Source organism: Akebia trifoliata, chromosome 13 (assembly GCF_017979445.1).
Source record: "Akebia trifoliata isolate Shusen 1 chromosome 13, ASM1797944v1, whole genome shotgun sequence".
Classification (NCBI taxonomy): Eukaryota; Viridiplantae; Streptophyta; class Magnoliopsida; order Ranunculales; family Lardizabalaceae; genus Akebia; species Akebia trifoliata.
Window position 1 is genome coordinate 5,151,440 of NC_141387.1, and position 24,255 is coordinate 5,175,694.

General features: G+C 36.3%; 3 protein-coding genes across 3 annotated transcripts; all 3 read left to right on the plus strand.

The window, feature by feature from the left end:
• The first annotated feature begins 521 nt into the window (after window positions 1-521).
• On the plus strand, window positions 522-13,869 carry LOC147387481 (B3 domain-containing protein Os07g0563300-like). The gene is made up of 12 exons (XM_086420325.1): window positions 522-884; window positions 2,436-2,517; window positions 2,654-2,752; window positions 4,888-5,657; window positions 5,897-5,993; window positions 7,127-7,301; window positions 7,534-7,613; window positions 8,689-9,075; window positions 9,897-9,946; window positions 10,832-10,945; window positions 12,474-12,544; window positions 12,709-13,869. Exons 1-12 carry the CDS (start codon window positions 766-768, stop codon window positions 13,452-13,454), a joined length of 2,790 nt encoding a protein of 929 aa, XP_086276451.1. The 5' UTR covers window positions 522-765; the 3' UTR covers window positions 13,455-13,869.
• A 2,612-nt stretch (window positions 13,870-16,481) lies between these two features.
• LOC147387482 (QWRF motif-containing protein 3-like) lies at window positions 16,482-20,462 on the plus strand. Its single transcript, XM_086421343.1, has 6 exons — window positions 16,482-17,675; window positions 18,574-18,693; window positions 18,812-18,928; window positions 19,776-19,865; window positions 19,963-20,070; window positions 20,183-20,462. The coding sequence occupies exons 1-6, from the start codon at window positions 16,482-16,484 to the stop codon at window positions 20,264-20,266; spliced, it is 1,713 nt and encodes a 570-aa protein (XP_086277469.1). The 3' UTR covers window positions 20,267-20,462.
• Window positions 20,463-20,805: 343 nt separating this feature from the next.
• Window positions 20,806-23,409, plus strand: LOC147387483 (syntaxin-124-like). The gene is made up of 3 exons (XM_086420734.1): window positions 20,806-21,540; window positions 22,017-22,459; window positions 22,618-23,409. Exons 1-2 carry the CDS (start codon window positions 21,050-21,052, stop codon window positions 22,444-22,446), a joined length of 921 nt encoding a protein of 306 aa, XP_086276860.1. The 5' UTR covers window positions 20,806-21,049; the 3' UTR covers window positions 22,447-22,459; window positions 22,618-23,409.
• Window positions 23,410-24,255: the final 846 nt, after the last annotated feature.

Sequence of the window (24,255 nt, forward strand, 5' to 3'; positions counted from 1 at the left end):
GGGGAATTAGAGGGAGGTGAGGGTGTGGGGGCAAATGGGGAGAGAGGTGAGGGAGTGGGGACAAATGGGGCATGTAATTAGTTGAAAATATAGGGGGCGTCAATTGCACCCCCCAACTCCTTGATAGCACCACCCCTGGTAGTTAGGGATATTTCACTATATAAGGGGGTCTTACATATATTCACAAAAAACTAAGGACCGACATATAATTTTTAGTGAGGATGCGTAGCTAATATGTCACATTAATAAGGGAGGGAACTGAAAAAACTACTTTATATCCGAAAAATTCTGAATTGACTTTCTTGGGTACTGCGTTCAACACTGTACTGACGTGGAAGTGTACAGGGAACCATTGAATTTGCTGTTTATCTCGAGGAAAAAATCTAAGATTTCTGGGCACACAACCACGTCATCGAAGTGTTGAACGCAGTGGATAAATAAGTTAGTGTAGAACGCCTCTTTTATCTATCCTTATAGTTACAACTTTTACAACGACGACAGCGACTCAAGGAAGAGAAAGTTAGAAAAATGAGACCCGAGTGTGAGTAAGAAGAGAGAAACGGACGACGCCACGAATAAGGAGCGCCACGTAGTCTTATATAACTCTACATTCGTCTTCTTCTTCTTCTTCTCTCTCTCTCTCTCTCTCATGCTTACAGATCACGGCACCACTAACGTCTCCTCCTCTCCTTCTTCATCTCGTCTTCGAGGATCTCTCTAGGGTTTCTCCTTCGTTCTTCGTTTGTTGTTGTTCTTCTTCTGTTAATGTCGTCTTCGAAGAAGTTCTGCTTCAATCCAGACTGTAACGCTGCCATATCGGAGCGATCGAGGAAAGGATGGCAGCTTCGAAGTGGGGATTTCGCTCAGCTTTGCGATCGATGCGCGTAAGCATTTTCTCTCTTACTGTGAACTTCAAATCTGTAATCTTTGTAGTAGGTAGATTAAATTTTTTTTCTTTCTTTTAATGTTAGTTTTGGAGGTTTTAGAATCGATTTATGTGGATTTAGTCGACTTGTTTGATGTTTTAGGTTCTAGTTGATGCTGATTAGGTTCGTTTGAAGCTTCAATTGGCTTTTAAGAAGGATTTTAGCGTAGTTTGTGAAAAAGGACTTGTTTAGGTTCTCGCTTTGATGATTTTGAGGTTCGTTTGTAGTTACATTACCGTATTAGTGGAAATATAGAGCAATAGGGAGGTTTAATTGTCCAGATTTTGTTTGCTGAGTTAGAAGGATAGATTTCGCTAGATTGAGTTTGAATAAATGTTTTTTTTATAAGTTGTTTCTATTGGAAATAGCAATTTTCCTTGCATTTTGATGATTGAATTCTTAACATTCCTGGATCAATTGCATTGGCTACTCTGTTCTTCTCTGCTGTCTGCTGGCTTTTTTGTTTTTGTTTTTTTGTGTGGGTGTGGGTGGTGGTGGTGGGGGTTAAGAAAGCAGAAACTATGGAGAAGGAAAAAGGACACAAACAAGATGCAATCACACAAAGAAACACACAGATTTTACGCAGTTCCCTCAAGATTGAGATTTGTCGACGGATCACACCGATTCCACTATGAAGAGAAAACTCGCAATTACAGATTACACCCTTTCACCAAAAAAGAGAAATATATACTCTAGGAAAACATAACTAGGGTCTTACATTATACTAATGAAATTACGAAAATATCCTTGGGAAATTTAAGAGGAGGGGGGGGGGGTTGTATTGTAGAATACTTGGCACCTATGGATTGAACCTGTTGTGGAGACTCATTTTGTGTATTCGGCTGCTTTCTAACTTAAACTATTTTGGTTTCATTCTTCATTTTTTGATGTTCATGCCATTAAACTTGCGTAGATTAAATTGAAAATTTTGAGTGAGTAATGACAAATGATGTGAGTAGATGATTCTTTCTTTATCTTATGACTTAATTTTGTCCAGAAATGAGAAACAAGAGCTCATTCTTTGGACTATCTTTGGGTTGCATTCTAACCTTGTTTCACATCTGCTTTAGGACCTTTAGGAAGCATTAATTCTCCCATTTTTACTATCATCTCATCTGAGATGACCCTATTGAGGATGTTTCTGTTCCATGTGAACTATTTGTAATCTGGTTGGGAGACCTGTTAAAGTTACAGAAAAAGCCCCCTATAAAAGACAGGTGTGATAAAATAAAATAAGCTTATCCTAGGCTTTTGAACATAGAACTAATCTCTTTGGATGATTACTCATTTAAATTGTTTGATTCAAAATATCTGAACATTTTAAAATGATGAGATTCATGAATGAATCCATTTTGGAATAAAGTCATTTGCATCATAAGTCTATCTCCATGTTTTCTTGGGCTGTCTATATTGCATTTTTGGACTTATCAAGATGAACATTGTTTGTTTCCTTTAAAAGATTCAAATTGGCAGTTTCTTAAAATTTGATCCTAGCTTTATGTGAACCAGTTCTGCATTTGAGGATGGGAAATTCTGTGACACATTTCATTCAGATGCTGCTGGTTGGAGGGATTGTGAGTCTTGTGCAAAGGTGAGCAAAAAAAATGTAACCTATTCAATGCCTTATATGTCAAGTTGGGTAAATGCTGCATAAACCCCTGAATTTTATTTTTGTTTTATTAAATCATTTGTGCTCTGATTTTCTAATTTTACATCTCCCTTCGCAGCGGGTACATTGTGGATGTATTGTTTCAATTCAAGCACTTGTTTTGTTGGATGCTGGAGGAGTCGATTGTATGGCATGTGCTGGAAAAAACATCATTATGGTAAGGGAGTAGTATGCTTCTGACCTGATATTCTCATCTTTTATTCCCGTTGTTCTATTTTAATTGCTTTGAGATGTGAAAGACATCTCTTCTTGGTTCTTTAAGAATCATTAAACACGATCTTTTTATGCAGAAGGATCATTCGTGATCCTTGTCATTTTTAAGACTAAAAAAGAAGGATAATTGATAATGCAAGGACCATGTTTCAATTCCAGTACATGCATATGGAAATCAATCTTAGTAAAGAATCAGGTCAACAATGCTAATAATTGTGAAGTATATGAAACTATGTTAACAAATGTATTGGACATCAATGCAAGTAATTTATTTGTTCAAATGGATCCTAAGAAAATTATATGGGACCTAATAATAAATTGATATATAAGTGGTCATATAATTGTGATTGCATAGACCTTTTATCAGGGAGCAACCCTAATTAAAGATACGAGAGTATTAGCTGAACTAACTCATTTCTTCTATAGATAAGTAATTGATGGAATTATGGATGTTGTTGGTGGTAGTAATTTTTTTTGCAAGAAAGAGGATCAAATATGTATATGTAACGGGTTGGTGCTATTTTGGTAGTTCTTCAAGTCACTACTTGGATACATCATTCTTGATGGTATATTACAGCAATATTTGCGGATAATTTTGGTCATTGATGCTAAGCTCCAAACAAGAGTATAAATCAATGTTGGAATGCTCCTTTATTGACTTTTTTTTTTAATTATTTAAAGAAAATCCTCTATTCACATTTTCTAATTTGGATTATTTCTAATTGTTTAATTTGATGCCTATGCACAAACTTGTGTCCAAGTTCTCTTTTAATGGCGAGTGATCTATATTTTTGGATATACTTGGCTATAATACCGAATGAAAAAGGAACACTAATTGGCCGCCATAAGGTATGGCATAATGAACTTGGTCATGCATAGAGACCCTCGTTCCTAAGTCACTTTGATTAGTAATTTTTATTCACAAGTGGTGATCCATGAATGGTATTTTAGATGTGGAAACAATCAATGTATTATCAAATATTGAATTCTTGACTTTGTTGATGTTAATCAATTACTATTGATTTTCGCTTAGAATTGATGGGTATTGTATTGAAGGATGCCAATGGGCATGCCTATGTAAGGTTGTAAATGTTGGTGTGGTGTATTCCTTCTGGTTGGGGGTCTGCCTAACCACCTCTTACTATTAAGAAAAAAAATTACCATTGTGTAATATTACTTGACAAGGCAAAAGGTTGAACTGGATAATGTGAATTTAATGAAATGGTATTGTAAATTTATTGAGATAGGACCCCCGGATGGTGGAGTAGTAGTTCAGACCATAGCTTGCTCCCTAGTGACGTGAGATCGAGTCCCCCTTCCCCCACGATTATACCTGATACGTTAGTTTGTGGTGGTTGGGTGTATCCATATGGACTAGTCCTATATCCAAAGGGGGTGGAGGCACCCTATGTCATAATTTTTTTTTGTTGAGATAGGAGTATGAATCTACTAAGTTTGGAGCATGAATCAGCCCAATCTCCAGCTCCTAGCTCACATTCATGCCTTGAGCAAGAATGCATCCCTAGTTGAAAATCCTTACTACACCAAATGCATATTCATCTCAATATAATTTAAAATAATAAGTCTTGCATCTAAAAGTTGTCTTTATATTCATACTGTCAGTGAACATACATGGTTGAAAGTATTGGATTATCCCGGGCAGGGTCCAAAAACCCAGGTGACTCGGTCATGGCCTTGTAGTGGCCTGACATAGTATGGCTCACTTGGATTGTTTTTAAATTGGCTAATATTCCTTCACTCCAGCTCAAAGTTGAGTTGGTCTAACTCAACCTTGACTTTGCCTATCTTGGCCATTGAGATGAGGTCTGTCTATCTTCAAAGCTTTTCTTTAGATGTCATAGGTCCATTCTCTGTTAAATCTACTCACCATTAAATCAATTGTCTGTTTTCAACAAAACCAATTCTCTGCTAAATTTGTAAGATTTTGCTGCTCTTTCATCAGTTTGAAGATCTTCATTAATGAATAGTTTCTTGCTTTTTAAGAGATAGTTACTCAATGCAGCTTCTACTCTGTCCAAAATTTATATTCTAACCATTATTTCTATATACTGTTTCCAGGCTTCAAACCAGATACGACCACCCCCATTGTTTTTGCCTGTACATGAGAGGCTTAAAGACATCTCCATGAAAAAGTGGAATCCAATTGATGGAACAAGAATGGTTTCTGGACAATGGCGGCAACCACTCAATTTATGGAATTCTGCTACAACTCATTCTGAATTGCATCCACGGATGCCCTATGAAGTTGCCTATGCAAATAAACTTGAAGATCCATCTGAAAGAGTGATGGCTAGCAGTGTCAACCCTGCTGCTTTAGATAGACTTGCACATGATAATACCAGTATTGATATGGTGACTGCATTTCATACTTTCCATAGGGAAGAAGGGAATGTAGATGTCTTTCGCGGTTCGTCCCACTGTACAGGAGACAATGATCCACTAGAGACGAGAAAACGAGTGATTGCTGAACCTCTCTTGAAGACTTCTATTTCAGGAATGACCTATGAGGCCCATCCAAATTCATGTGTTAATATTTTAGCTTCAAAGGATGAATCACCAACTCCTCATTTGGGTCTTTCTGTACCTTATTCATCACCTAGTGGGGCAAACGGACCAAATAGGTTTTCTGGAACTCAGTCACAACAACAAACCCCTCCAACTCCATTGGCCAAGCAATTCTATGCTGGTCAGCACAATGGAGAGGACTCATCTGTTGAAACTCAAATACCCAATGAAAGACCTCGAGGGGATGCACAAGGACGAAATCAGTTACTTCCTCAATATTGGCCAAGGATAACAGATCAAGAATTACAACAAATCTCTGGAACGTATCCACTTATTTTCATTTTAGTAAAAGCATTTTGTGGTTGCCTAGCACCAAAAAAAGGCAAAAAAAAGAAAAAGAAGCAGCAGCAATTTGTGGTTCTGAATTCAAATTGCATTGCTGTTCTACTATTTATTAACTTATTTCTATTTTGATCTTGTAAGATAAGCAAGGATTATTTTAAATTTTGATCTCATCCTACTTAAATCTAATTTAATATTATAAGCCTTAACAATATCCAAGCTCAAATTGTGTCATCACGCCTTTGTTTGAGAAGATATTAAGTGCTAGCGACGCTGGCCGCATAGGGCGTTTAGTGCTACCAAAAAAATGTGCAGAGGTGAGCCCTTACTATTTGTTCTCTATGGCATTTATGTTTGTTTGATACTTGAATTTGTAAAGTTTACCATTCTAGGAATTAAGTAGAACATGGTCATTTGGACATAAGATAGTGTATTAAGGTTGATATTGTGACTTCTTTGAAGGGTTCTCCCTCAACACACTCTTAGAGGTACTGGATGTAGAATTTTCAGTTGTGATTGCTGAAGCTCAAAAGGAAATAAAATGCATAGCCCATGTTTTCTCTCTACCCCCCCTCACATCATCATCTCTCATTTTGATTGTTATCCTATCCCATTAATATTTCATGGTGCTTTTTTTATGTTCAACGAGAAGAAATACGATGCCTTAAATTTTTGAACGTTCTAATACCATTTTACTCTGGGTTGTAGTTGCTTTTAAGCATCATATATTAGTTTTTAATCTCATGGTTTGCCCTAATATAGGGTATATCATCATCAATACCTTATCCTGAGTATTGGGTTGGCAACAAGAATCCTGTTTGGCCATTCAACTCTATCTAAAGTGCTATCTTCTTTCAAGGAACTTGTGTTGAAATTTTTTTCTTACTTCCTCAATTACTTCCTCAATCCATGTTGGCTATCTTCTTGTGGAGCCTTCAACCTTTACTGAAGCACTCATCACTAGTGCTGTCATTGGTCTATGTTGGACATGACAAAGCTCAATCAATCTATATTTTATCTTCTATAGGGGTTATTCCTAGGTTCCAACCATTGTGCTCATTTCTGATTTTTTTTCCTTGTCTTACCACTCATCCATCTCAACATCCTTACCTCAACTACTCTCATTTATGAACATATTGTTTCTTGACTGCCTGGAATTCAGCTCTTCAAAGCTTAACTATGTGCTGAATGGAGTATCATTTAGGCCAAAAGATCAGCGTCACTATCTTAGTGGCAACTGCAATCCTTTTGTGAAGGAAACTTAGCTTAGTCTGATTTGTTGTGGTCTTCTCTCTAGTATTCATTATCTTTTAGTGCTTCCATGTTTTTTTACACTTTACAAGTTGAATTTCCTTTTCTACTTGCAGGAAGATATTAAATTCGTGTGCTACATATTTCTTTAATTAAGATGGATCTCTTGTTGTATTGACATGCACTTATCATGAAACAGGCTTATTTCCCTACCATTTCTCAGCCAGAAGGATTACCTCTTAAACTTCAGGATGCAAGTGGCAAGGATTGGGTATTCCAATTCCGCTTCTGGCCCAATAATAATAGCAGAATGTACGTCTTAGAGGGTGTCACACCTTGCATTCATTCAATGCAATTGCAAGCTGGTGATATAGGTAATTGATCAACTTCAAGTGAAAGACTGTTTCTTACGTCCTTTTTTTTTTATTGGCTGACGTATTCATCTATTAGAATACTGGTATGCATGTGGTTTATTTTCTGTCCTGCAGTTCATGCATTTATTCTTTCCATTTTGAACCCTATATTCATTTTCTATGGTTATACCATTAATATTTGCTCCCCTACCCCTCGTTTTTTGGGGCTGAGTGTTAACTGTTGTTTTTTCAGTGACATTTAGTCGGAAAGATCCAGAAGGAAAGCTGGTGATGGGATTCAGAAAGGCTTCAAGCATTCCACCTTCTGACCAGGTTTAAATAACCAAGTGCCGTAATTTATTGTTTGATATATGCAGGGTGTGTGTGAATTTGTATATCTTCATCTTCGCTTTGGTTCATGCAAATTCTTCTTGCAGCCATTCTTAGTTATAAATGCTCAAGCAAATTCTCTATAGTTGTTTATCATGCCACGGTTTCTGTTGTTTTACTTTGTATAGCCAACCTATGTATTCTGGATACCCAAAGATAAATACAATGCCAGGAACTCACATATTATGAAGAAAAGCTTTGTGGTATCTTTAAGTAATTGGAAACACAAGATGTACTAGTAAATCATTGTGTTACAACATTTTTATCAGCTCTCCTCTCAGGCTTCTTGGAGGCATTGTGTGAAGCACCTCATTTTTATATCCAACACTAACATACGTGCACATGTTATTGATGCATAGCTTAGACATAATTTGTAACTTTGGGTTGGGTACATCTGTGGTCTAGAGAACTATCATTCACTACAAGATAATTTTATTTTCTTTATGAATGGTACTCAGAGAACATTATAAATTTATGTCTAGAATTGTGATCTACATATTCCATCATAACTTATAATACATAAGATTTTGGAAGTTATTCGGAATCTTCATTTCCTGAAGATTTTCATTGCACATACATCATTCTCTTTGTGGCTTCGCTCCTCAATAGCGAGCCTAAAAGATGGTAGATGGCTCTTCTCCGATGTGATTGATGTCCATGATTTTGAATTGGTAAGTCTGTTATAGTGCTGATGCAAGGATCTTGATCGGCCAACCAATTTTGTGATTTAGTTAAGAATTATTTTTCATTGGAGAACTTCATGACTTATTAGAAACATCTTAGCAGCTGTGGTGACAAGTTTAGTGACTTGCATTACAATTATTGGGTACATTTATTTATTTTTTGTAGCCCTTATACCCCTTTTATGCATGATCATCTATTGTTAGAATTTGGTACTTCTGCTTATGCATTTTGATGAGGTGACTAGAATGATCTTTTAATTTTTATTTTTGTTCCCGACAAGTCTTCACTTGATTTTACTTATTTTTTTAATTATATATATATTTTCTGTTGACAGGACAAGCAAACACCCAAGTCTGGTAACAGTGTCTCCAAAAAAGTTGTGGTTAATAATAAAAAATCTAAACCTAGAGAAAAAGTTTCAAATCCCGATCGTCTAAAGCGTGGTGCAGAATCAACTAGTTATTCATCAATCCAACAGGTTAATTCAGTAGATAAATCAAGTTATATAGCAAAAGAAGTTTCTGGGGCCAAGTCTTCCCTCCTCCCTAGTAGGAGGAAAAGCAGCATTTTTGGTTCAAAAAGTAAACGCCTGCGGATAGAAAAGGAGGACCTAATAGAGCTCAAGCTTACATGGGAAGAAGCTCAAGGACTGTTCCGCCCACCTCCTAACCATGTTCCTAGTGTTGTGATAATTGAAGGCCATGCATTTGAGGAATATGAGGTATGCCTGTCTATGCTAGTTGTGTTAGAAGTAAAAACAGTCAGCTTATGATTTATTTATGTATTCTCTTGTCAACGTTTTACTATTTCTTCCTGATAGTTCCCATTTTAGAGTGTCGGATGGGAAAAAAAAAGGAAAAAAAAAAAGTAAAATTGTGTCTGTATTTCTTCTGTAGAGTTGATATCCATGGATTATACTCATTGACATTGAAGCAGAAAACAAGAACTTAAATTCTATTAGTTGTAGGAAATAAAGAATGTGTGAAAGAAGCTAATAAATTCTCTTGTTTCAAACTCAATCATTTTACCTGCTTCAAGACTAGAGAAAGTTTGTCCTGAAAATCAGTACATTCTCTTCTTAGAGTGGTAGTTCTGTTTCATATATTCAATGAAGAAAATCTTTGAGTAGGTAAAAATATCAATATAGATGTCACCCAAAAAAAAAAAAAAAATAAATAAATAAAAACATCAGAAGAAAAAGAGAAAAAAAAAAGGGGCTAAATAATGCTTATATTGTTTTCCCTACCAATTATAGGGCTTCTACATAAATAATGTTTGGATGCTAAAATCCTCTAGTAATGTGGGACCAGCAATGTAGTGTTAAAAGGCAATGTGCGTAAAGATTTAATTTGTGTTTGTCAACTGCTCTATTGGTGTATCTAGTGATTTACTTTATTAGCCAAAACTTCTGAAAAATTGTTAATCAGTAAATGCGATATGATGATTTGTTGGTTTGCTAACCCTTGTTTCTTCATCTTAATGAAATAAACTGTGGTATAGTATGAGTTGGTCCTGGATCTCTGATATGATTTTCCCTAACAGGAAGCACCTATACTTGGGAAGCCTACAATTTCCACTACCGATAATGTGGGGTAAATATCGTCTTTCACAACTTTCTTAGCTGAAGAGTCTTTGTCAATAGATATTTCTTATTTGATTTTTAAATGTTCTTCAGTGTAGGTTTAGGTGGATTATAGATGCCGAAGAGTTCCTATACTTGTTCATGCTATAGGTTATATGCTTCTTACAGATATTTTTTTTAGGGTTTTTGTGAGAGGATATACACTTGTTAAGTGATCTAATGTTGCTTTACCATGCCTTTGTCATCATCATCAAAACCTTACCATAAAAATTTGGGTCGGTTGCACAAATTGTGATCCTTCAAATGATCAGAATTCATGTTAAGAGATGGTAAAGTTTTTACATTGGCCACCAACCTGAAGTAAACCTCCTTCAATATTCAGGCTTGGGAAATGCATGAATTGTTGCCCTACCATGTGTATTGGTAGCTGTTTCGGTGAATTAAAAAGTGACTATTCTTAACTCTGAGAAAGTGTTGTAACTGCAACTTTATAATCCTTCTGGCACTATATTTGATATAAAATGTTGGTTGAAAGTATGTAGAGCTACAAGTATATGTGCTCACGCATTCATGATCAGTATTTCTTGACTTCAACTACATTTATCAATCTTGATTATTCTTAGCCGGGATCTGGTTGAAGGGTATTCTTTGTATAAATGTTTGGCATTTCACATACATGGGTATTTTGCTAGCGCTCCATTTTTTGGATCGTATTACTCAATTTTGTTTACTATGACCTCTCGTATGTTTACACAGTTCATTTTTTCCCAATCAAATTTTAATTTCTGGTCATATTTTTCCGCTGTATTGCTTTGGACATGGTTTGGTCAGATTTGTTGAACCATGCATTTATCTTTGCCAAATGAGTTACAATATCGTGCTTCATCTTTGTCAGTGAAGAGATTCAATGGACTCAGTGTGAAGACTGTTCTAAGTGGCGTAAACTGCCTGTCAACACACTTCTTCCCTCAAGATGGACTTGTTCTGATAACTCATGGGATCCAGAAAGGTACTAATGGCACCCAACATTTTGGATCTAGAACACGAGTTCGTTACATTCTACAATGCTCTCTTTGCTTATGAGACGTTGAAATGTTTCAAAGCATCCTTTTTTTAGGCATAGGTGTTGTTAACCAAGTTCAGTATGTTTTTTTGTTGTATTTATCTGATTATTTCCATGTAGAAAATGATTTACATTAATGGCCCCCTTGGCTTAATTAGGGATCTCTTGGCCTCCTATCTATGAAAATCACCTATCCTACATGTCTAGTGCTTTCACAAATATTACAAATTAAAGAGGGAAAAAGGTCCCAAAGGGAAAAAAAAAGATCTGCGAGCTGCTCTCTTTGTGGGTTAGTGAGTCTTGTAAAATTAGGTCCACCATGTGGCACACAGTTCTAGTCTACAAGCTCACGGACGTTTGTTCCATCCCTTGATTGATCTTCCACTATTATTTATGTGTTTCTGTTGTAGTTTCTTGTTTTTTCTTGTGAAGTCTTCACCATTGCCATTGCTTACACCTTCTCCCAGTTAGTGGGATCAACAACATAGATCTTATAGAACCCTTATTTTTTTTTTCAATTGGTGAGTCCTCTAGAACCTTGACTTGGTCTAAAGCATTCCTTCTCACAATGTTATTTGAGATCAATATACTCATTTTTCTTTTCTTTAAGATAAGTTTGTTTAGCGGTTAGTAATCAGTAGGTGAAGGCAGGTTTGAACCCAAGTTATGGCATCAACTCTCACAGAGTTTAACTGACTTAACAAGCTGTCAATTTCAACATTCTCATCTGTACTATGCTCATTTTATGAATATATTGTTTCTTGAAAACCCATCCTTTGTTGTCATCATCATCAAAAACATTACCCAAATAATTTGGGGTCGTCTAAACAGACCATGTTCCTCTATGAAATTCAACTTCATATAAGATTGAATGTTGACAGCCCAACATTCAATCTGAGAGAGTATTGCTAGTAATATTGTTGTTTTGTAAAATTTTCCTTTTTTTTAAATTGGTATATATATCGATTGGATAACACTTGATAAGTGATCATGTACTTCTTTTCCATCTAGCACGAATTATATGAGTTACTTCTGTGTCAATTTAACCATCTTTTGTGGTACTGCGTGTCCGTTAATCTTTGTGCTTCATCCCTATAAGTGTCCCAATTAATATTATAATTCATATAATTTTTGTCCTACTTATCTTAAAATCTTTAGTTTCTTAGTTATGGTTTTGAATTTATTCCCTCTCTAGTTTCATTTCTTCAATGTTACATCATTAGCACCGAGGAACTTCTCCTTTAACATGAACCAGATAATCCATCCATAACTAGTGGACAATGGTACAAGTTTAGTGTAGATTTTTGGTGCATAGACATGGTAACTAGAAACTCACTCCTCTCACTATCAGCTGTTCTTACACTTGTATATTTGACATGTCTGATCTTTGTTCCTTATTGACATCTAGTCTCTAATATCCATAACTGAATATAGAATTTAATTGTTATTTGTTTTATTCTCTTTATACTTGTAGGTCTTCATGTTCATCAGCACAGGAATTAACCACTCAACAGCTTGAAGATCTGCTCTTACCAAAGAATACTGGTATGAATTTGAAACCCAGATTAGGCTAATTGATAATCACATTTATGTTTTATTATCATCATCACGATACTGTCAACATGCGTGGGTTGTCATATTCTAGACTAAGGAATACCAAAACATAATAATGTTAATTTTTGTCGCATGTGTTGTTTTTGACTCATCAGGTCCTCGCAAGAAAACAAAGGCCGTAAAGAAAGAAAGTGATGCCGTTGAAGCATCAGAGGGGCTTGACACTCTTGCCAACCTTGCCATCTTAGGAGAAGGTGAGGTACTACCTCCTTTATCCCAGCCCACCACAAAGCACCCTCGTCATCGTCCCGGGTGCTCATGCATTGTCTGCATTCAACCCCCAAGTGGGAAGGGTCCCAAGCACAAGGATACATGTGCATGCACTGTCTGCGAGATGGTCAAGCGCCGTTTCCGCACCCTTATGGAGCGGCGTGAGAAGCGACAGTCGGAGAAGGAAGCAGAATCTACCCAGAAGAAGCTGCAGTTGCTCCAGCTGCCCGATGAGCCAGATCAGGAGGAATCTCCACCATTGGTCAATGGTAGTGTTGATGACGATCGTAACCGGAACAGACCTTCATTTTCACCATTTAAAGGTGGCATTGACCTCAATATCCAGCCCGAGAGGGAGGATGAACCGTCTCCAGTGTCAGATTCTGGCAGCAATGCGAGAATTGTCCAAGAGAATGCTGACATGTATCTAGAGCAACGAAGACTGGTAACTTCATCTGGCAACACAGATCCAGTAGTCAATCAAATAGTACCATCTGGAGGTGGAAATGCTGCAGGAGGGGCTAAGCTCGATGTTGGTGTGACACATGGAAATGGTCTATTGGATGCCGATGTAGACCACTCCAGTGTCTTGTCTATGTCGATGAAAGCTTCCACATCAGCAACTGGTTAGATCTCGAGTTCTCTTTGGTAACGTTGAGCGTCACCTTGATGACACCTTAAATCTACATTTCATCAAATCACCATTCCAACAACTAACATCCCTTCAACGTAAGCTAAGCGGGACGGGTTGTACATGTACATAGAGAAAAAAAGGGTAGGAGTTGATTAATTTGTAGTGAGAGTGGGTGGTGGGGTTGAAGCTATATTTTTTGGACTGCTAATCTTGCGGCCCTCTGTATAGAAAAGTTGAGGATGTGGTGGGGAAATTTATCGGCTTGTTAAATGATTAAATTTTTAGTATTGACCTACTGTCAGCTTAAGAGATTATGTGATCTTATGTGCAAGGTCTACCGTGGAGTATGTCGATCAGACGGTTGGGATCATTGATCATTTGCTTCAAGAGTTTATTATTAGTGCCCTACAAACGATGGTAATAAGGGTAAAAATTTGTAGGACTTATTTTTCTTTCTTACCTTTTTTTTCTTATTTTTTATTTATTTATTTAAAAAAAAAAAAGTGCAATACAGTTGATTGTTTATGTTATGTGCTGATCTAGCATTAATTAGCAGAGTGCATTAAGAATTTAAGAATTTTAAGATAAGTAGAATCAAAGACAAAGTATATGGAATATAAAGTTAGTGTTGACAAACAAGAAAAGGAATATTTAGTTAAAATTGATAATTTAAAAATATTTTTAATGGGAAGATAGTTAAATCAAGAGAGCTGCTACTGCCACACTAACTTTTATTAATGTTACACAAATTCCTACGTAAATCACTAAAGAATTGCACAGTTGCTGTGTTGTTAGTAAAATTTGGTGTGACAATAGTAACTCTCTAAATCAATTCTGCTTAACTAAGCTGAATGTCGGACACTCAATAAACATGTTATTTTGGTAATGATGAGGATGTTGAGACAGAATTATTATCTTTTTATTTTTGTCTACTTCTACTTAGTTTTAATTTCTTGTCCTTAAATCAATATTTCAATCAAAACGCAATCAAGTCTGTATGGGATAGAATCTGGGCTACATCTTGGCCTTACACGTGACGGTAGAGGGTGCCTGTGAAGATGATAAGCTCAACATGACTGAGTCGACCTAGTAACCTGTTAGGGTAGCGGAGTAGATACTCAACGTGAGGATCTCTTCAATCGAACTGGGAAAGTATCTCAAGAATCTTAGAGTGATTAAGCGTATTAGTCACCTTTATCTAACCTAAAGAGAAAAAAGATAATGCTGTAAAGGACTTAGGAAAGTGGTTCGACCTTATAAGCATTATTTTTTATTGATACTGATATTAAGTTGAACGTTAGAGGTTTTTTGATAGGTGCCACATCACTACCCTAACTAGGCAGAGTGAGGCAGATTCACCGTTGAAGCTACGTTAAGGTGTTTGTTTAGATAAAATAAAAATAGAAACAAACGCGTTTGGGAGGAAGATTACAAGATTCATTAACCCGACTCCAAATCTAAACCTGTGATAATACTTTGTTATCAATGTATCACGGAATGCCCCACAGTCAAAGGCGTCACTAAACTCAATTGATGTGGAATGTGAACATAATCATAGATTTTTCTCTCTGTATCTCGAGGAAAAATCTATGATTCTGTGCACATTCCACTGAGCATGTTTTTCTTTAATCACGATGAGCTGATTTGAATAAAGTCACTCACGTGGCATGTGCATAGATCGGTAGATCTTTTTCTTCGGGATACGTAAGGAAAAAGATCTACCACGTTTCGGCAGCTAAATAAAGGAAAATGGGGTTTCTAAACGGAGCTTGAATATACCACGTGGCATGTAGGATGGCCTCCACTTGGAATCCCTCGTCTCCTTACAATGCCGGCACAAGTCGATATCTCGAACTGACTTCTTAGTGATATTTTAATCCCTGAAATGCCCCCACCCCCTTATTTCTCTAAAAGGTATTTTCCAAAACCCCTGTTAAATCGGTGATATTAGGGTTACACCCTTCAAAACAAAACGCAAGATTGAAATTACACCTCTTAACAGTAAGTCAACACTGTTTTTTTTTTTTTTTTTTCTTGATGAAACAATGAAATTTTGATTCAGTAATTTAAGTATTTGAAGAGCATTTAAAAAAATCAAAATCAAAATTTCACCATTAAATCATCAAGAAAATGCAACCTTGATTTACGATTAAGGGAAAAACCTAATCTTGCATTTTGCAATGGGATAATCTTAATATCACAAATTTTATCAAGGATATTTCTAAAATACCCTTCTTTAAATAATAATTATAGGGTCGATTAGTCTCAAATCACTAATTGGTGGTTGCATACCAATCTTAATTTTTTTTTTTTTAATAATCTCTATTTTAACTTATTGCTTGCACTCCAATACCTAATATTTTAGGGTTTAAGTTTTATTTTAACTTATAATTTTATATATTTTTCCTCATGCTCTATTTGATCGTGTTTTGTGATTGATTTTGTTCATATTCTCTTTTAATCCAACTTTATTAAAACACTGATTTTTCTAATCTTCGTTTAGAACTTAATTTGAGGATGTGTATTTCAAGATAATGTAACTTAGTAAACATAATTTTGAAACGAAAAAAAAAAGAAATTCTTGTAAAAATTACTAAATTAACAATAATTTCTTTGGACATAATTGAAAAAGAACAATAAATAAATAAAAATGACTGCATAATTTTTTAATTATTTTTCTGTCATCATCCCAATGGAGCAAGCAGCAGAGGTGAATTTTTAAGTGGTGAAGTGCCATTGGGAATGGGTGGTGTGCAACTAGTCCGTCCCTAATTATACCATATTAAAAAAAAGAAAAGCTTAAGAAAGGCCATTTCGGTAAAATTACCTACATCAATGTGTAGTGCGCCGGCTAAGGTCCTATTTTGCCGCCTATTTACAAAATGTCGTTTTTCTTAACCACTTTTCAAAAAAACAAATCTTTGATTCGTTCTCTCTCTCTCTCATTCTCTCTATCATAAATCCAAAATTTTCGCAACTTTTTTTAACTTTAAATCTTTGTTTCCTCTCTAACTAAGAAAAAACATGAAGAACGAAACTGAGAAAATGGTTTCAGATCAATTACCTAAACTTCGAAAATCCAAATCTCGTGAAGTTAGCTCTCGATTTCTTTCTGCCACATCGAACGAATCTGGAATTTCTTCTCCAAATCAAACTCTCTCTCCTCACAAGAAAAATATTGGATCCAATAAGCATCGAAGTGTCGAAGAAATCGGATTGATTCGAGGATTATGGCCATCTTCAAATTCTTCAACTTCATCTTCTTCTCTATCTTCAAACAAGAAATTAGGTACTTTAGCTGATTATCTTGGAAACGATCGATTAAAAGATTTTATTGATAAAAAAAACAGTAAAAAAGCATCTGATAATGGATCATCTCAGTTTCTTAATCGACAAAAAAGCTGTTCCGAGCTCAGTAGATTCGAGAAAGAGAAAGAAAGCTTGAAGGAAAATCACCATCCGATCGGTGGATCGATGAGATTTACTGGAAAATTACGATTTCCAGGAAAAACTACTTCTTGTGATTCTTCTTTAATCCCTGGAAGATTATCTGTCGACGAACACATTCGACGAAGATCTGATTCTCTTGATGATATTCTAAGCTCTGAATCTGAATCTAGCGAGATCTTCTCCAGTACTGAAGCTAGTTCTCCTGCGATTGGAAAAAACTCTTCGTTCTCATCTTCGATCTCATCGTACTTATCTTCTACAGCAAGCTCTCGAAGATCTGGAATCAAGATCTCTTCAAGGTACCTCCATGATCCATCATCAAAGTCATCGAGGACTCGTCGTGGTACTTCAGATTCAAACATTCAAACACCAACGACATCAGAAAATTCTCCAAATCTTAATAATTTGCCACCGAAAAATGCGATTAAGAGAGCAAAATCGATGACAACGACATCTAAATGGGCGTTATCGCCAGGGAGATCGGGATCACCACCAATGTCAGTTGAGAATAAGGGGAAACCGATACAATCGTTTTCGAATTTGAAGCCTCCAAGTAGTCCTTCTAGAAATAAAAGTGTGGGTAATTTGCTTAGTTTAGGGTTGGAATTGTTCAAAAGTAAGAAATCTTCGTCGAATTGTTTGTCGATGGGGTGTGGGATTGGAGAGAATGCTCATCTGCTTCGTTTGCTTCATAATCGGTTGGTTCAGTGGAGATTTATTAACGCTAGAGCTGATGTTGTGAGTCAGAATAAAATGAACCAAACTGAGGTATGTATCTAAGGGTATTTTCGTCATGAAAAAAATTATACTTAAACAACATTTGAGGGTTAGTAAAGTCATGAATTAAAATATGGAGCCCCTCCATGTTTTGGTGAATAATTGATATGCCCCTTGACTTCGGTATTCTATTGTAGACTAATTAAACTGACCTAAAAAGCCCTCATCTTCAATCATCGTTTCCATTCTCGTCTTAATCCCCTTATTTTTCTATTTAAAACTCCATCGGATACTTAATCTCCAAAAATTCAATCTTGTTCTTAAGGCTTGAAAGATAAATGTTAAGATTGAAAATGAAGGTAATATTTTAATTTTTTTTAATCTAAGAGTTGAAGATGATGAAAAAAAGTTTCGAAAGTTTTCAGCTTAAGATTAAGGATGAGGGCACTTAAGTCATTTATTCATTATTTTACTAGAAAAGACCGAGATCAAGGAGGTATGTTATCAGTATGTTCTTCGTGACTGGCTATCTGTCTGGGAAAGTTTTAGCTCCAATAAAAAAGGATAAATTCTATTTCCACACCAACTTTTACTTACTACACACCAATCCTTTTGAAATCTTTGCATATAGATTGGTGTGTTATTAGTAAAAGTTGGAGTGCTAATAGCAAATCTCTAAAAGATCCTTGATATTGCTAATGCTTAGAATTATTGCCAATTGTCTTCATGTAATGATCATCAAATTATATGGTTAAGATGGCCAATTGATTTGAATCTATAAAAAAAAATGGCCCATTGACAAGGTGGCCCACTCATTGAGCAGTTTGGATCCTAGGCCATGAAGGTTGATCGGGTAATCTTAACCATCCCATTCGGATAAATTTATTTGTTCATCTTGCGATTTAAGACCGCATCACCCAATTACAGCATTTTTGTGGTGATCATGCAGGGCAACTTGTTAAACGGATGGGCTAGTCTTTCAAAGTTGCAATCTTCTGTGGCACAAAAGCGCATTCAGTTTGAGAAAGAGAAGCTTGAGCTCAAGCTGAACAACATTGTTCATTCTCAGGTCAGTTACGAAACATATTCATGTAGGATGTAAATGGGTCGGTTCAGAACCAACCCGGATCTAGTCAACCCAAGAAAATTAACACCTTGTATGGTATTGTATGTGTTCATATATGTAGGTCAAGCCATTGGAAGCTTGGGGAGATATGGAAAGGCAGCATCTTTTAGCAATTTCTATGACTAAAGATTGCTTACATTCAGTTGTGTGTAGAGTTCCCCTCATTGAAGGTGCAAAGGTAATGCTAAAATCGTCCATTTCACATTATTATAAAAGGTCATTTTTGCCGTGTGTGGATGCAAAAAAAATCCAAGATGCTCCTCATTATTCATGATTAAGTTTCGATTATTGACTTTCAATTCCAACCCCTTGCGATGATCTAGTAACCGTTTTCTCAATTTCAATAGTCACTTGTGCATTGATTGCGTATATTGCATATGTGGAGTATATATTTTCCTTCACTCTCGGATGTGTCATACCCTAGTTAAAGCACGTGACCCTCTTATATTCATAGCTATCCCCCTCTCCAACGGATTGGTCTTTTGGAGTAGTTGGTTGGTTAACATGGTATCAGAACACTAGTTTTGCATAGGTCATGGATTCAATTCTTTCCACCCTTGTAAGTGAGGGGGAGTGTTGAGTGCATATTTTCCTCCACTCTTATCATATGTGTTATAACCTAGTTAAACCCCGTGACCCTCTTATATTCATAATTCTCCCTATTTCCAACAGATCGATCTTTTGGAGTAGTTGGTTGGTTAACAGTACAACCATTCCACGAGTCATGGAATCAGCTTGTAACCGCGTATAATTCCAAATCATTATAGATTCACTTATGGGACATGTGATGGTACTTGCTTAAGTTCAAATTAAAGTTCAAGACAAACAGTGGGCATTTCCAACACCAAAATCAACACTACTATAAACTTAGATTTGGACTCAACTTTTATATTTGGTCCATTTTACTGAAGAATTACACCATGTAATCATCTTGTATCTCGAGATGACATGTGTTACTATCACAAGAAATGTAAAAAAATATCTTCACATTGTGCACTATAACTTACAAGTTGAAGTGCATCCAGGTGGATCCACAATCGGCTTCGATTGCACTAAGACATGCAACAGATCTCACAATGTCGATCAAGACAATGTTAATCGATTTCTCACCCGCGGTATGTCCCATATTATTATCTTTGTTTCAATAATGTTTCTACATGGTATTTGAACATATATCTTAGTACCTATACCTTGAAATGTTGTGGACAATAGGGTCAAAAGATGGGTTCATTACTTTCAGAGTTAGCGGAGGTGGTGTCAAGAGAGAAATCACTCTTGGAAGAGTGTTTTGAGTTGCTGGGAACTGTTTCAGCTCTAGAGGTAATCAATAAACACCATATATATAACCAAAATATACATGGGAAAAGACATATGGATGTGTGTATGATTTTGTGACAATTTTTTCTTTTTGTGTTTTTAATTTTCTTGGCAGATCGAAGAGAGGAGCTTAAAATGCAGCATTATTCAATTGAAATCGCGACAACAACAACAAGAACAAGAAGGGATTATTGTGTAAAATTATTGCTTTTTGGATGTGATTTTGGACTATTGTTCTCATATCCAAGTGTTTAGCGAAGAATCATTCTAGCTCACATCTTTGATGTTTGTTATTAGTGAGAGGTTAGAGGGAAACCATCTTATTGTTTTGGACATGTTATTAGATTAAACGATATAGATAGGTTTTTTTAGTTTTAAACAAAAAATGAGGTAAGAAAATAAAGGTAGAATTAAATACAATTTTGTATTTCTTTTGTTAAATATCTCTACATGGGTTTTACTTCCTGGCAAACATGCAGATCTTTCTCACTTACCTTCTTGGATTTGACCTGTCGAAATTGACTCGGTCAAAGTTTTTTAAAAAGGGAAAAAGAACTCTTTAAAATTTCATAGAATGGCTCACAACCGTTGGTAATTGATGGGAAGAAAGGAGGACCAAGTCAAACCAAAAACCCCCATGCCAACCATTATAGTATCTATTGAACGATGGAATGCCACGTGGCAGGTCCAAGAGTTGATTTAAAAAAGCTTCCCCTTTTACATGTGAGTTGTGATTAGTTTGGTTCGTCCAATTAAGGCCCCCACCAGGGGGGACAACACACCAACGTTTGTTGATGAAAGCCTTGCTTTTGTCTTGTCTACTAGTCCTCCTCTTCCCACCATTCAACCAAGAACAAAACAGCAAGAAAAAGGTGCAAAGAGGATAGAAAGTAGTGTTTTTTAGCTGCATTTGTCGGGTATCAAAACTCAAAGAGAAAGATCGTCGAAGAAGAACAAAATTTGATAGAACAAGCCAATCAAAATGAATGATCTTTTCTCGAGTTCGGTCAAGAAGTACAGCGACGTAAAGAGCCAGACCGACCTCGACAACTTGGAGATCAGTGGAGAGGCCGAGAAGGAGAGTATAAACCTTGACAGATTCTTTGAAGATGTGGAGAATGTCAAGAACGACATTATGGGTGTCGAAAATCTCTACAAGAATTTACAAGAATCCAATGAGGAAAGCAAGACTGTCCACAATGCTGAGACCATGAAACAGCTCCGAACTCGAATGGATGGCGACGTCGAGCAAGTTTTGAAAACGGTTAAAATCATAAAGGGGAAGCTTGAGGAGCTTGAGCGTTCCAATGCCGCTCATCGGAACCTTCCTGAGTGTGGTCCCGAGAGCTCTGCTGATCGTACACGTACATCGGTTGTAGAGGGGTTGGGGAAGAAACTCAAGAACATGATGGATGATTTCCAAGAATTACGAGGGAAGATGACAATGGAATATAAGGAGACAGTGGAGCGAAGGTACTATTAAAATTCTTGGACTATGTTGAGTTTCTTGAGCGTGTCATACCCCGTGACCTATACAAACCTAGCGCTTTGATACCATTGTTAACCAACCAACTCTCCAACAGATCCTTCTCTTGGAGTAGTTGGTTGGTTAACATGGTATTAAAGCACTGGGTTTGTATAAGTCACGGGTTCAATTCTTTCCACCTTATGGGTGAGGAGGAGTGTTGAGTGTATATTTTCCTCCACTCTTGGGTGTGTCATATCCCTCTTATATTCATAGTTCTCCCCCTCTCCAACATATCGGTCTTCTGGAGTAGTTGATTGGTTAACAGACAATGATTACATTATTTTATTGGGTTTAAATAGATTCAAAAGATCTGCCAATGTGGAAAGATGATCAATCTAATATTATTACTAATCTATCTTAATTGATGCAAACATGATTTGCGTCTAACTTATCGCTATCACCACAAACTTTTTTCTATAAGGTACTTCACTATAACAGGGGAGAAGGCTGACGAAGAGACAATCGAGAACTTAATATCAAGTGGGGAGAGTGAAACGTTCACACAAAAGGCAATCCAAGAACAGGATGGGGGGCAGATACTTGACACAATTTCGGAAATTCAAGAGCGGCATGATGCTGTGAAGGAGATCGAGAAGAACCTTATTGATCTCCACCAGGTGTTCCTAGACATGGCTGCACTGGTGGAGTCCCAAGGTCAGCAACTCAACAACATTGAAAGCCATGTTGCACACGCTAGCTCGTTTGTCCAGCGAGGGACTGAGGAGATTCAAATGGCCAGAGAATACAAAAGGAAGGCAAGAAAGACCACACTTCTTGCCTTGTGTCTCGCTGCTGGCATTATCGTTATCCTTATCTTACCAATCTGGGCATCCCACAGGGATCCTTATTAAGTCGAAATAAAAGGTAAGGGGAAATGCCCAAATCCTCAAAGCTAGCATTTTTGTGTGTGTGTGTGTGTGGGTGGGTGTGGTGGGTGGTGGGTTAGAATTTGAGACGTCCCGTTAATATTTGTCTAACATGGTTCTTCCCTTCTGTGGCCTATTGTTACAAAATTATTGTAGATGGATGATATTCGTGTAGACTTACTTGAAAGAATGGAGTGAAGAGCAACTTGGACAAAGCTTCTCTCTTTCTTGTACATCCAAGCAACAGCTAGACTGGCAACCTATTCTTGTTCTTCACCTACAATGTCATGTGTGATTGTCAAAGAGATGGAGGAAGAACCCAAAATTCCAACGCAACAGAGATGAAGAACTAATTGCAGTGTCAATGGGTACCCCTTCCTTTGAATGAAATTGCATTCAAGATTTATTGGGGTTAGTCCAAGGTCTTATATATGAATGTATGGTGGAAGCAGATTAAACCAGATCAAGGAGAGGAATATGTATCACTATCCCAAATAGTTTGCGACGTGTAATTGGTCCTTTGAGCTAAGGTTCTACCAAGTTTGATAAGGATTTCTCTCTAATTACTTTGATAAATCACTATTTTTAGGTGCATCGTCATGGTAAATGTCTCTTATTTATGCAAAGCGAGTGATGAATTGATCAACCATTTGATTATTCATTGTTCTTTCAAGCATGACATTTCGTATCATTTCCTCTCAGTTCCATATTGTTTCGTGTATTGTTTCTAAGTCATTTGGAAGAAAATCACAGTCGCTTACTTGAAATGAAGGATCACTTTGTACAATAGGTCATTATTTATATTATTGGCTTCTTGTTTTTTTTATGCAAAGCGATCAAGGAATCAAGAGGTAAATACATTTTTCAGATGGGATTTGATTTGTATTGAGCAATGTAACTCAAGTTTGGATCTTATTTTCGTTGGTCTTTGGATTGTCACCATTTATGTCCCATACCGTGATATTGGAGATCTTGGGTCTCCGGTACTTATGGTGAAAATTATGTACACACTTATGAATTCATACTAATTACAAATGGTAGATTTTACAAATGAGATGACAGCTTGTAATTTTAGATGGTCTACTTGGTAGTTCTACTTACCACACACACCTCTTCTATTTAATGGATTCGAATTATTCAAAATATAAAAGGGAGTTGGAATTTACTTTGATTACTCACTTGAAGTTGACTTAGCCTTCTCATTGGCATCATTAGTTATGTCATGGTCAAGAAAATTGTAGAACGAAATATCCTTCCTAAAACTTTAGGTGATGACACGAGCATCTTCTTTATGATTAATAGGGTAAAAGAGGAAATATAATAAAGTTGGAGAGATATAATTAAGAAAGGGAGAAATGAGAAAAGACAATAAAATGAGTTAAATGGGTAAAAGAGGAAAGATAGTAAAATTGGAGGAATTTTATTAAAAATAAGGGAGGCGAGAAAAGACCATAAAGTTTGGGAGCGGGTAGTGTGAAGTATGGAATTCATAATGAGACGTTTATCTCTTACCCTACAAAATTATAGCAAAGTGAGCCCTACAATTGTATTTTATTATATAAATTAGAATTCACCCGTGTCAAAAAAAAATTTGTAATGAATTTACCTTTATACCCCTTTGAATTTTTAAAAATTACATAACTTATATTTTAAAATCAAAGAGGTACAAAGGTAAATTCACTATGAAATTTGTTTACATAGACGTAAAATATTTATTCGAATATGTAAATATTTTTAAACCATTTTTAATTGTGTGACTTGGCTAAAACTTTTATCTAATTTTTTTTTTTTCTT

Excerpts from the sequence above, each read along its gene's own strand:
- LOC147387481 (XM_086420325.1), top strand. The coding sequence starts at position 766 with ATGTCGTCTTCGAAGAAGTTCTGCTTCAATCCAGACTGTAACGCTGCC. Across the intron at positions 5,994-7,126 it reads TACCAAAAAAATGTGCAGAG|GCTTATTTCCCTACCATTTC; the intron begins GTGAGCCCTTAC and ends ATCATGAAACAG. Across the intron at positions 9,076-9,896 it reads ATGCATTTGAGGAATATGAG|GAAGCACCTATACTTGGGAA; the intron begins GTATGCCTGTCT and ends TTTCCCTAACAG.
- LOC147387483 (XM_086420734.1), top strand. The coding sequence starts at position 21,050 with ATGAATGATCTTTTCTCGAGTTCGGTCAAGAAGTACAGCGACGTAAAG. Across the intron at positions 21,541-22,016 it reads AAGGAGACAGTGGAGCGAAG|GTACTTCACTATAACAGGGG; the intron begins GTACTATTAAAA and ends TTTTTCTATAAG.
- LOC147387482 (XM_086421343.1), top strand. The coding sequence starts at position 16,482 with ATGAAGAACGAAACTGAGAAAATGGTTTCAGATCAATTACCTAAACTT. Across the intron at positions 18,694-18,811 it reads ACAACATTGTTCATTCTCAG|GTCAAGCCATTGGAAGCTTG; the intron begins GTCAGTTACGAA and ends TCATATATGTAG. Across the intron at positions 20,071-20,182 it reads GAACTGTTTCAGCTCTAGAG|ATCGAAGAGAGGAGCTTAAA; the intron begins GTAATCAATAAA and ends TTTTCTTGGCAG.